The 13,667-nt window shown below is 37.6% G+C and overlaps 1 protein-coding gene across 3 annotated transcripts in view; it reads right to left on the reverse strand.

Moving 5' to 3' along the window:
• Positions 1-13,667, reverse strand: part of LOC139984800 (potassium voltage-gated channel subfamily KQT member 1-like) — a 221,165-nt gene that overhangs the window by 6,362 nt on the left and 201,136 nt on the right. For all 3 annotated transcript variants that reach the window (XM_071998857.1, XM_071998858.1, XM_071998859.1), the window contains 4 exons: positions 11,578-11,688; positions 3,708-3,803; positions 3,083-3,177; positions 865-1,106 (listed from right to left, as the gene is read on the reverse strand). In XM_071998857.1, coding sequence (XP_071854958.1) covers positions 865-1,106; positions 3,083-3,177; positions 3,708-3,803; positions 11,578-11,688 — 544 coding nt within the window. The remainder of the gene's footprint in view (positions 1-864; positions 1,107-3,082; positions 3,178-3,707; positions 3,804-11,577; positions 11,689-13,667) is intronic.

Raw genomic sequence — 13,667 nt, forward strand, 5'->3', positions numbered from 1 at the left:
TTTGCAATATTAATTTCCCTCTCTGGAAAAATGATTGATATATTAATATAAACAATAAACAAGACAAGAAAGAGAGACATTTTTTGCTCAATTACGTCGTATGATACCTTTCACTCTGTTGATGCCAGATGATTCGATAAAATACACCAAAAAAAAAAATAAAAAAATAAATTAGTAATTTCATGATACCAATTCATAACTATGGAGGATTTGGTTTCTTATACAGAAATTTTCAGCAATTACCAAATTTCAGAAGATTGCTTTTAACAGACCAATTACTTGGAGGTAATTGAGAGTCAAATGTACAAGATTCTTCACTAGCCTTGACCATTACTGGTATTAAACTTCTAGCATATTTGGTGGCAATAAGTTAGAATGATATCCACTTATATCAGCTTTTGTGTGGTGGGTTTTCAGCTGCATGAGTAGCATAATCCATGATCGTAAAGTTTAACAACTCAAGCAAGACATTTTCATAAAAACTGAAGAACACCTTGGATAACCTTCATTTCAGTGTATGAGGGGGCTCACTGAACCTGAAGTGCCGCAGGCCCTGCCTACTCCCCCTTTTCCCCCTCCCTCCTTCTCCACCTCCCTACTTCCCCCCTCCCTCCTTCCCCACCTCCCTCCTCGTCCCCCTCCCCCTTCCCCCTCCCTCTTTCTCCACCTCCCTACTTCCCCCTCCCTTCTTCTCCACCTCCCTCCTTCTCCCCCTTCCTCCTCGTCTCCCTCCCTCCATCTCCCCCTCCCCCTTCTCCCCTCCCTCCATCTCCATCTCCTCCTTCTCCCCCTCCCTCTTTCTCCCCCTTCCCCCTAAGGTCTAAATCCGGCACTGTTTTCATCAGGCTAGTACTTATAGCTCACCGCTCTGGTTGTGGTAATTCCTCTGTAGACTGTGAGTCGAGCGCATGGATTCTTGTTCCCTGAAAGAATGGTGACTGTCGTTGCTCAGGCTGACATTAAGCGTCCTGCGCTTCTCCTCGTGCTCCCCGTAGTAGACGTCCGAGCTGTTCGCCTTCTTCATCCTCTCGCTGTGCCGGTGGAGCATCGGGCTGTTGGCGTTACGCTTGATGGAAAGACGGGAGATAAGATTATTTGTTCGAAAACTGAAAGAAAAAAGAGAGAAAAGAGAGATCGGATGATTTAAAGTCGTCGTTCAAAAAGTCAAATGAAAACTGGACACAAGAAAAGTAGGGGAATAAAAAAGAGTACATCTCATTTGAAAATGCACCCTTTAATATACCACTGCCATAACAGTTTACCTGCCTCGGGCATTTCAATAGGCTTGATCTTGCCGTAGATCGTGGGAAAATTTGAGCTGCGCGAGTGACATTTCCACGCTTGTTTCCTTTTTGCTAGGCAAGTTGGCGAATTGATTACGTAACACACTGGCTAAATGTAACAAACTGATGTGAAAAGTGAAGAGGTTGGCAGTGGTGGAAAATGAACGGCAATCTTACTAAAGGGCGAATTTTCAAATGAGAAATAAAGTACATCTCGAATACATGCAAGGTTTCTAAACTTTTATAACTATTATCTACACCTACTTAGTCCAACTTAAATTTTACCTCGAATATATCAAAATCTTTATTTTTACAAAAAAGAAAAGAAAAAAAAAATTCTAAATAGGTAAAGAAGAACTTTCAAAGATGAAGGTTTCATCAGTTGGCAAATGTTGACCACAGTACCATTAAAAGTTGCAGGCAGTTTCCACACCACGAGGTGTAACCCATATCCTAACAGCATATGGGGTTTCACACTTCAAATTTGTTGGTATTTAGTGTTAGTGCACCTGACATTCCTACCCATGCAGGTTAATTGAAGGTTTTAATGTCCTTTTTGCTTTTTAATGTAATGTAAGCCTAAAACATGATATTTCAAACTGGAGGCAGATGGTAAAAATCACATTATGGCATTTCGCCAAACACTCGAAAATTCAGATATGCACAATGATAGATAGTAAAACGTTATTTCACATATGCATGTATTATTAATTTTGCTGTCTAATTTTCAAAGAATGAATAAGGATGTGATCGGGCTATTTAATATTAGTTTTTGTCACATTTAAATTAAAGTCATCAAGTCTCCAGTTATACTGGAACAACCCAAACAGCCCATGAATACAACACAGTGTCAGGGTTTGGAAATTATCTAGGTTTCCAGTCCTGAATTGATCCTTAGCAATAAAATTGTAGTATCATATACAGCAGAGCAAAAAGGTTACCAATCTTTCCCAGCACATCAGACAGTTCTTAGGAAGATTCAGTGGACAGAATAACATTCCCACTCTATTCCACTCCCACCCCCTCCTCCCCACCTCTTGAAAAGATCGGACTATAAAATCTTCACAAAAAAAAAAAAAAAGTTTTTTCATACTGTTTAAGAATCTCAGATACTCTGCATAAGTTTGCAAAACTGTGGGAGAGGGGAGGTGGGTTATTGTTTGATTGAACTTTACTCCTAACTGCCAATCATTGGGCTATATTGTACAATTGGGATTAAATGATTGTGCTAAATATGAACTAGATCTACATATAGATATATATCTATATATATATATATATATATATATATATATATATAAATATATAAATATATATATATTTATATCAGTCTTTTAGTGAGCACTATATATTTATAGGACTGAGGTGGGGATTAACTACAATTTAACAGTACCCCTTAATTCCATGTCTATGTTAGGCTATATGACAGACCTGCAATTGCGTTCAATGGTTGAAAATTAAACCATAACCCTATATGTGCCAGTTGTAAGGCTATTTAGATACTTGTGGGAGGAAGAGGAGGGTGACAGGAGGGGGAACAGGAGGAGGAGGAGGGTAGTTATTTGCATGTACATTTGAACTATACATACCCCTAAGTGACTGTTGTAGGGCTCATTTACCAGCTTGAGGTTGGGTCATATATTTGTACTATCTCCTTTCAACTGATCAGTTGTGGCTAATTTATTGATAATCATGCCAATTACCAGCTGTAATGGTTGTTGAGACATTTACAAAGGCCTGTTAATTACGGTATGCGGGATTAAATGATTTGTAAGTTAATTTGAACCAGATATCCTCACCTGCCAGTCGTTGGGCTATTTACAGGCCTGAGGTGGGGTTTCCAGGTTGCTATTGACGATGAATTAGGATCTGCAGCATAGCAACGCCATAAACACTGGAAATCAAAAAATATGCAATGAAAAAAGTGTATATGTATTCACACTTTTATTCTAATCGAAACTATCCTTTACTCATTGAAGGCTATAACTGATTCCCATTTCCACGATTGAGTGTAGCACTTAGTGCTTATATCGCTGGTCGAGATGGTGACACCCCCTCATTCATTTCCTGATTCCTATCAATTGAGTGGCTTTTCCTTTTCCCTCTGTGACCCGATTGGCTGATTCACTAACCAATTGGACAGCTTCTCTGTCCCCCCACCCTTACATCCCAAAGCTACCCCTACTTACCCGTATTATGGAGAGTTTTGGGTGCCTCATTTCCATGCCCTTTGACTGCATGACTCACTAAATGATATCAGTCATGCAACTGCTTATACATCCCTTCCCACTCCACCTATACCTGTGTTAGTTGGGTAGTTTCTACACCCCTCACCCCCCACCCCCACCCCCACCCCCACTATAACCTGTACTGGTGTTGCAGTTGCCCATTCTCCCACCTTTCCCCCACAGCTGGCCCACTTACCTGTATTAGTTGGGCGGCTGGATGCCGTCTTCTAGCAAAATGCTTCTGCCTCTGCTGTTGCTGGACTTGTAAGGCAAAACCAGAGCCTAGAATACCCTGAAAAACATTGAAATAAATAAATGCATGAATGAATAAATGAAAGAACAAATTTTTTTTTTTTTTTTTTTTTCATTTATTGAAACCAGTATAAATATAGCATATTTATAAAAAGGAGTACACATGTCAAACTCAAAAATAAATAAATATGAAAACCATGATAGATAAGATGTTCAAAAGATTGCACAACAAGAAAGCGTTAAAACTATGTACATTACTAGAACTAGGTGAAACAATTAAAGAATATGAAAACCGTGATATATAAGATGTTCAATGGATGAATGAATGAATGAATGGACAGATGAAAGAATGAACCAATGGATGTATGAAGGACTGAATGAATGTAAGTATACTACATGCCAAGACCAATTGTGAGTTTGTTTTTTTGCTCAGGAAGTTGTGTGTGCCGTTAACATCTTTGGGATGCTAAAAATGATAACATAGCAAGCCATTCACGTATCAAACAGTTTACAACTGTGCATGAAAACCCTCAATCCAGCAGTCACGAGCGTATAGGGTACGCAATACTGCTACATGCACCCACAGAAATGTTTTGTTGGATTTTCAAACTCCAAAAAGGTGTTTGATTTGTTTTCTTCTCTTCTCTTGAGACTGTTTTTTTTTTTGCGATCTTGTTTCAGAATTTATGAGTAACTTTAAGCGAGGTGGGTTGACAAGATTTTGACAACCTCCATCCTCCACGCTTTTTTTGACGTGCTACATCATCTCCGTCCTTCTGTTTATACAAAAAACCTGGAACGTTGACATAACGACCACTTGTTTGTCTACTCTGTTTTTACCTCCAAGGTCTACTCCATCTTTTAAACCCGTTTCCATGTGAACGGAAAATGGGGCATTTTACGGCTAAATATTGGACCAGCTTTGTATTAAAATTCCTTGGTGAGTTTGACTATCAAACATCTGAATCAATAGCAGACTAGTTTTAGCTATCTTCTTTTCCTTTTACAATGTTAAAATAAAAATCAAAATACTGGTTTGTACTTCAATGTGTAGCTGATCTCAACCATTTATTGTTGTTGCTAAACTGAGCATAATAATTAACACATGCAGCTTTCTTCTTTATAAATTATTTTCCAAGAAAAACTTATTAATCATTCTACAAAACCCCATCCTCTCTACTTCCACTCTGAAACCAACCATGCATGTCGGTAAATTTGCTCACTTTCGTCAATAAATTTATATAAATGCATCTCAAAAAACCCCATCTAATATGGATACGAATGGCACTTGAAATGATTTTCTTTGACTTGGTACTAACTCCCCTCCCCTCCCCCTTTTCTTTTTTTTTCATCTTACAAATGTCACTCCGTTTAAAAGAATATGTCAAATTCCTCCGCTTTCCACTTGTTGCCTAGCATGGAAGACTCGGTATTTTTAGATTTGACAGGATTGAACTGTGGTTAGAATTATCTCACCTAACAGCAAAGTGAAATGCGTTAAAGAGAGATGTAATCTTGTGAGTTCCAGAAACCGCAATTTGTTAATGTCGATAAATTAAACCACAAATAACACAGATTTATTAGACTGGAATTTGATCGGAAAAGCTTCTTATATTTTTTTTGGGGGGGGGGGGAGAGACGGTAAAATATAATTTGCGGTTAAAACATGGCCATTTGAGGACATTACTAAATCAATTAATTGTCACAAAATTGCTCTATTTTATGAAAACAACTTGCAAATATAAATCTTCTAAAATGCAGACAGGTCATATATTTTGGTCTTGAGGTCTCTCATAAAAGCTTTTAGATGAGAGGAGATGTTTTAAGTGGATAAAGAAGGAGAAACACCAGACTGCTCGTTACTTGCCACAGATATTTCAACAATCATTGTGATAGCAACTGTCTTTAAATATTTTGATATTTTCTCTCTCTGCATTTACAGGGTCTAGTCAGAAATTCAGTTTTTCTAGATCAAACTCTTCAAATTTCAAACTTCTGGTCAATGTTGGCAGCAAAGGAGAACAAAGTAAAAAAACTTGTAAAAAATGACTGCAATACAATAATTTGAAATCATATTTACGTATCTCTTTTCATTTTCTCACCTTGTTTAAAGGTTTGTTATTTATCCAGGGATGCAACCATATGTACTTTACCCCCCCCCCCCCATCCTCTCCGAGTAAAATCAAGGTTGGGATGTCAGGGCCCCCCCAATGACAGACAGAATATTTAGGAAAAAAGTCTTTTGTACAGTAAATTGATACATAAACTGTATGTGTGGTACAACCTATTACAGTCAAAATGTTCAACATTTTTTTTAGTTTCAAAGTACAGCACCATGTTGCATTTAAGCAAGTCTTGTCAGTTTATCCAAAATTTTTCAATGGGGAGAGAGGGGGGGGGGGGGAGTTGTTACCCCTCAATCTATAAGGCATATTTTGCATATTTTAACCAACCCTGTTCCCCACTACAAAAATGATGGTTGCCCTCCCATTCTCCCATTCCCCCCCTCACGGGCCATCCCAGCCCTCTTGATTATGTCTGTATCGATTAATAAAATGGTAAGATTTTGCGAATTTTCTTTAAAAGTGGAACAAAATGGAAGTAGGAAACCAAATCAAGAAAGAAGCAGGAAAAAAACAAAACTAAAAATAGGCCGCCGTCGGCTAAATACGGGAGTTGCTTCAACTTTACGAGATAGAAAATGTTAACAACATTTGCTGCTCCATTAATTATCCTAGATGATATAATTTCCATTGGGAAGGCACCTTTATAGTTTAGAAGCAACTTATAATTAAACTCTCTCTCTCTCTTCAACAAAACCGGACGTTTTCTTTCAATTATTTAAAGAACCCGATATTTCATTCCTACCATTTGTCTGAATGATTATGTTTCAAATAACCTTTGATTTTTGAGGACGAAAACGAAAAAAATCCCACGAGAAAGTCAAAACTGACAGAATTCAAGAGAAAAAAAGGAAAACAACAGGCGAATCTCTGCCATGAATCCCTAATTGCAATTTTGTAATGACTTCTTCGAGATGGTGGGTGACCTTTTACCCAGTCGTAGGAGGTTAACGAAGCATTTCTTTGCCCCTGTTATATTATTCTTCAACCTACCGTACCGTGGACTTATTTTGGTAGAAAATAGTATTCTTTTAGAGACTGAGAGATGAATTGATACGTAGATAAATGAATGATATAAGACAACCTTTCTGCCGTCAGGAAATGTTTGCTACACGTCCCGAACGCAGCCAGAAGATTTATTTCTGTCGGGTCATGTTCGTGCATCACTGTTTTCTATTAGACAAGATATACTGCTCTAATAACATCATAATTAACTAACAGTTAAATTCTCGATTAAGGTTAAGTAGATTTGGGCTCTAATTGTTCAGGTCAATGGACATGATTGGTTTAAGCTCAGCTTGTCAATCTGAAGATTTCTTGCCAAAGCTGTTAGCGAGAGACGTTTCCAAATCGCGTTTACAGCTGCTGATTTAAATTTGTAGAGAGTCGATATGTCTGCATTGTAACGTTTTCGACAAACTGTGACTTTGTTTTCCTTTTACTTCATTTTCACGATTCTCGACTGTACTGGAATGACAGATAATATAAGACAGAGGGTTTGAGGAATTCTGCAATAAAAATAAACTCTTAAAGGTTGACTGTAGCCTAATCATCTAATTTGATAGGCCGCCAATGTTGTGCATGGACAGTAACAAAACCGCTGTACTCAGTGCAGGTTGCATTTTAATACCAATTATTTGGTTTTCTATTTCTGTTTTATTTATTTGTTTATTTGTTTTGCCACAAAAGTACAAAGTGGAGGAAGTCTTCCATAAAGCTTAAAAGCTTAACAATGTGGAAGACTCCCTGAAGAAAGAAAAGAAAAGAAAAGAAAAAACAAAATATATATATGTGTATGAATACATACATAGATATAAGTACAAATTAAATGTTCAATATATATATATATATATATAGTAATTACATACTGGTATAATTTAGTTTTAGTCAGTAACTAGCTATTATTTCCTTACAAAACCACTTCTTAAAGGATGTGACTGACTTTTTACTCTTTAAATCGTTCATTAGAAGATTCCATGTTTTTGTTGCACGGTTTTGTAGGCTTAAAGTTCCAATGGTGGTATTGTAGAGATTATAGTGGGCATGATTAGCATGCCTCGTGTTATGATTATGTACATCTCTGTTACTGGTTAAAAAATTGTCAAAGGCAGCTGGTAGTAATCCATTCCAGGTCTTGTAGGCAAATAATGCAAGCTTAACTTTAATGAGATCGTGCAATTTTAGTAAATTGAGTTTCTTAAATAGGGGACTGGTGTGCTCACGTGGGGCTGAGTGTGTTATGTGGCGAATGGCTGCCTTTTGGAGTATTATAAGATTGTTAAGGTTGGTGTTGTATGTACCAGACCAAATAATGGAACAATAAGTGAGATGCGGGACAACCAGGGTCTGGTATAGTGTTCTGAGTATGTTTTCCGATAGATAATATTTCAACTTAGATAATATGCCAACATTCCGTGCAATTATACTGCAAATAGTTGAAATATGGTTGCGCCAGCTAAGTTTACAATCAATATTTACACCTAAAAACTTAGTAGTATAAACTTGCTTAATTATTTTACCATCCATACATATATCTTTATTCCAAATAAGTGTATTACGAGTATTAAAGACAATGTAATTACTTTTTTGTACATTTAGTGATAATTTGTTGGCTGAAAACCAATTACAGAATTTAATTCATTTGACACGTTTTTGATAAGGAATGGGCCCTGTTAAGTAAATATACGTGGACAACTTGGTCCAGTACAGAGACCGATAGGTCAATTCTTCAGATATGGAACTATGCAGTACTCAAGATAAAAACATAAGAATTTTGAAAGTCTTGAGATGACATATGTTTACAATACATTACTAGTATAATGGCGTCAACTACGAATTGTGTTGGATCTCACACATGAGTACTCTGTTGATATTATGATGTTAAGAAAGAGATACCTATGTTAACATGTCATATATATAAGTGTCGCATCAGATGGCCAAGACTGAGTCATGTGAGATGTGATTCACAAATTGGATACCTTATAGAGTCATATGAGCTACCCAAGAGTCATGTGAGTGGGTGTGAATCACATTGGATCCCTAACAGTCATGTGAGTTGTGAGTCACATATTGGAATTATAACCAAAGATTTATATGAGATATCCAAAACAGTCATATGTGATGTGATTATATGTATAGTCACAGCTTGGGATATATCTGAGATGACTCAATTATATATCAGAGTTGACGTAGCCCATTTTGTGATATTAGGTCAGAAATCCTGTGAGACAATCAACATAGTCATTGCAGATTGAGTCGTTTCACAAGCTAGGGGTGTACATTTCACAACCAAAGTTTACACCCCTAGCTGTCATAACTAAACCTTTTCCAACGTCCGAATTTGAAACACTATTTACAAGATCAACTACCAAGCATCAAAATGACAAGGACAGTACAGTGTTTTCACATTTCGTGTTTCCGATTATTCCGTGATCAGCTCTTACTATGGATATGGTAGAATTTCCCGTGGGGAAACATTTACCAATGATGTAGGCATTTAGGTCATGTGACAAGTTGTTGCCATAGAAACAGTGCAAAAAATCAATTGTGACGAATGGATTCTCAGTGCTTCAAATTAAACTCAAAGCTGTGAAGTCTTTTGATATATAACCGTCATTGTCATGTGATTTAACAGTTTTAGTTTGATTATGTTGTGATATCATTATTATGTTGTGTTATGATTTATGTTGTGATATGAGTTATTATGTTGTGATATGAGTTATTATGTTGTGATATGAGTTATTATGTTGTGATATGATTTTTATTATGTTGTGACTTGATTTTTGTTATGTTGTGACATATTGAAACGTAAAGATATACTGACATTGTTCAAGTTGTGCATGCAGTTTACTATTTTCACTCATCTACTAAAGACACCTACCCCCCTCGTCCTCCCCCCACCCACTTCCCCTACAAAAAGCCTCATCAAAGTATGAAGGAGGGACAGTAAAGAGGATAGAAAGGGGAGTGGGGTGGAGGGGGGGTGAAAGTAATGACTCCATTCCTGAATTGGGAACTTCCTCTAAGTTTAAGGTATTGTGTTTAACTAAAGACAAATATCTTTTTTTCTTACTGAAAACCAAAATGATATAAAAATAATGATTCATATAAGTTGCCTCTTGACAAACTTCCTATTGATACAACTGCCGCAGCACAAATTCTGTTATCAGTTACCATTCCTCAACCATATACATCCCCCAACCTGCCCCCCCCCCACCCCACAAACACACACAAATTAACGCTCAAATATCAGTAACAAAAGTTCCACTTTTTTTTCTTCTTTTGATAGCAGTGGTATTTTATTCCATCGAGAAATTCTTCAACGCTTAAAGGTCAGAAAGATGCATTTCAATTGACCGGGCTAAGCCCAGAGCCAAAAGCGAAATTACCAAACTGCGCGTCAAAGAACCTTAAGGGTGCAGTCTCTTTTATTTGTGTGACCTAATTGTAGCACGGCGTAACCGCCCAGAATTATACAGACTCTATGTCTTGATAAATAATTTGAGACTAAAATCACTGCAAGGGACATTTTTCGGGGGATCAACAAAGATAGATATTTCCGGGCGTCCCCACGTCAGCAGCTTGTCCAGACCACTCAAATAAAGACCCCCTACCCCCCACCCCCCCCTCGCCTTACAAACAAATTTACTTAAACCAAAAAAAAGGACATGATTTGCTCGAGGTAGAAAATCTAGGTAAGCACGAATGAGAAGTTGATGAAGAATGACATTCACACTCTTCCTTCCAGAAGGAAAAATTATCCACGCAAACTGGAAGTAAATGTGACAAATTTGGTATCTCGTGAAACAATCTGAGGTCAGTTAACGAACGAGATTCGTGATTATAGAAAGGGAATGATACGAAACAGAGAGCAGTTAATTGGACACAAAACAGTTTCCAGAACAGATGGCACGGTTGCTAGGGAACAAAAAACCTTGGAAAATAAAATCAGACTTTCTATGATCTAGTTCCCAATTTTCCTATATTTTGTTTCTTTATCTGAGACAAAATAAGAAATAGGCAAAGAGAAAAAGGGGGACAAGAAAAAGACAGATTTCTAGAACATATTAGGGATGTTATCGAGAATTATGCATGTCATCTTTCAGCTGAATACTTTAAACATGATCAGGAATATAAATTTCTTTTCACCATTTTAAAAGCTCAAAAAACACTGGGGCCTTTAATGTTGGTAATTTTTGCCCAATATTTTCAACATCATTTGGAAATCTTTCACGATATGAAGTCGAATATTTATCCAAATTAATGCAATTGTTTAAAAACGCTGGATAAATTTCTACATTTTGCATTGGTTAATTCATAAAAAAATTGATAACATTTGCAATATTATTGATCAAATGACAAATTTTCACCCAATTCATATTCAAGCCTAAAGGAATCTTGTGTAAAATGAAGCTCACAATTCTCATGCCCCGAGGTAATGAATGCACCTAAACAGATGTTTTTTTGTAGTAAAGTTTCTCTTCTGAATTAAGTGAATGATGCAAAGTCTTACGAGTCTTGAACAAGTATGTACTCATTCTCACCATTTAAATGACAATTAATAACAACTCATACATATTCATACCAGCTAATACAACTTCCAAGTCTGAGTTGATATTCTGAAGAGAAAAATTGACTGACAACTCGGGTGACGTTTTAATCTGCTCGGAATAAACTATTGAGGTAGCTTACCGCAGGAAGCGCAAAAAAGGAAATGCCCACGATAGCACAGGTGGCAGCAGCCATTTTACCGGACCAGCTCTCGGGAGTCTTGTCACCGTAGCCGACTGTGGTTAACGTCACCTGCGGAATTGAACAGACAGACACACAGACATCTTAACCTTGGTTTTAACCACTTCAAGATTCCTATATGAACCAAGTAACCAATGACGCACCTGTAAACTGAATTGAAAGACTCGCAGTCAAGCAATAAGCCATTTAGAACAGTTACCGTAGTTACGGTGGATATTGGAAGTAGGCCCTCATGTTAGAAAGACTAGAGAGCTGTTTGCAACAGCTGCAGAGTGAAGCTGTTGCAAGACCAAGATTAAAGGGTGTGAAGACTCGCGCAAAATGAAACGTCTAATGCCGGTAATCTGACCTAGTTTCGAATGAGGTGTAACAGAAGTGTTAGACACCACCATCTAGCCCAGAAAATACACACACAGCTTGCTACCGTCGGTAATTAGACGCTAGTGTACAGTCAGTACATACAGCTGCGGTCAATACCCACAGCACAGTGTATAAACGATACAGCGATGGACATCTCAGTTCCAGCTAAAGATAACAAGGAATCACGTTTCATTACTGTCTGCATTTTGTAGCGACACGAACAAAATGTCACTTGCAAGCAACAGAAAGTTAAGTTTTTCAGATGGCCGCATGCGGTTTGGGGCGAGTCTTCAATGCCTTTAATCTCTGCGTATCATCTATACCTGTTGTGCTGGATGTGTGGAGCATGAAGGATGATGTCATATGCTCAGTCTGGCTTCAGTGCAACCCCCCTCCCCTCCCCCTCCCCTCCCACCAGCAACCGACTATTGATATAGATCAATACTAGAGTTGTCCAAATTAAGTTGACCAGTTTGCAACCTGTTGATCTCTGCGTGTATTGTTTTACCATTAATAGATAATTAAAGGTATCGGCCCATAAATACGAAATCCGGCCATGTCATAAAGTATCACAATCTATGTGTTGTCTGCTACTTAACAAAATAATTTGGAAGTTTTTCAAATTCCTTCATCCCTTCTGTAATCAAAATGATTGATGTAAAATCTCGATGGGCGAATAATTTACGATGGATCACTGCGCTCGTCCTCTGACGTCTGCTCACCGGAGCTGTATCTCTGATCGAAACAGAATGACGAATGATTGATGGCCGAAATATTTTAATTGGCGCTTCAAGGCCGCCAAAAATATACGATACAAAGCTTCATACAGCTATACATATATGTATAATAAATTTGGCATAAAAAACTGAACATATTACATTGTGGCTATTCATACCTAAGCTACTATAGACAAACCTGTACATGGTATTAATTGCATGTGATTTAAAAATAACATTTTCTGCTCATTTTTGGGGGGTTTTCCGAAAGCGAAAACTATGGAGTCACTCTTACACCTTGCAAAATTTGAGGGGAACCGGCCGCGGATCGCAAAGTCGGTAATTACTAATACGGTTAGATTGGTCCAACATGGCAGCATACAGTATAACGTTGTACTCAAAGCCGAAGCCAAAGTGAATTAATCAGATCACACATCCAAAGTCTATGCATGCTAAGTTCTTCAATACTGCCCTCATTACCTTTCGGGGGGAAACTTTTCATACTGTAGTTATATCGTAGTGTGCGTACGTGCTACAATATCGGCATTACTTGCCAAGTGAACCATACCTACATGACTGGACATTGAAACTTTAAGTTTCATATAGTCAGGGGAATTGAAGCCCCAAATATGGTGTAATCAGGGAAACCTCCCCCAATTTCATACGATGGGGATTTCACAGGAAAATTGACCTTCCCAGTACGCTTCAATGATCGAAAGATAAAATCACGCAACAGTATATTGTTTTTCAAACAGGCTATAATTACCAACGCCAGTCAACAACCACTAATCCTCTTATCCCATTTTTATTTTAACTTTTAAGCAATGTTCAGTTTCATTTTCAAACTTTGGATGTATAATCCTTGTCGTGTCTAACCCTTAATTTAATTTGAACAAACCAGAAAGAGAAGAAAAACACTCCTCAAAATCTAAGCAATACGGAAAGTCTGTCATC

The sequence above is a fragment of the Apostichopus japonicus genome, chromosome 17, assembly GCF_037975245.1.
Source record: "Apostichopus japonicus isolate 1M-3 chromosome 17, ASM3797524v1, whole genome shotgun sequence".
NCBI classification, from domain to species: Eukaryota; Metazoa; Echinodermata; class Holothuroidea; order Aspidochirotida; family Stichopodidae; genus Apostichopus; species Apostichopus japonicus.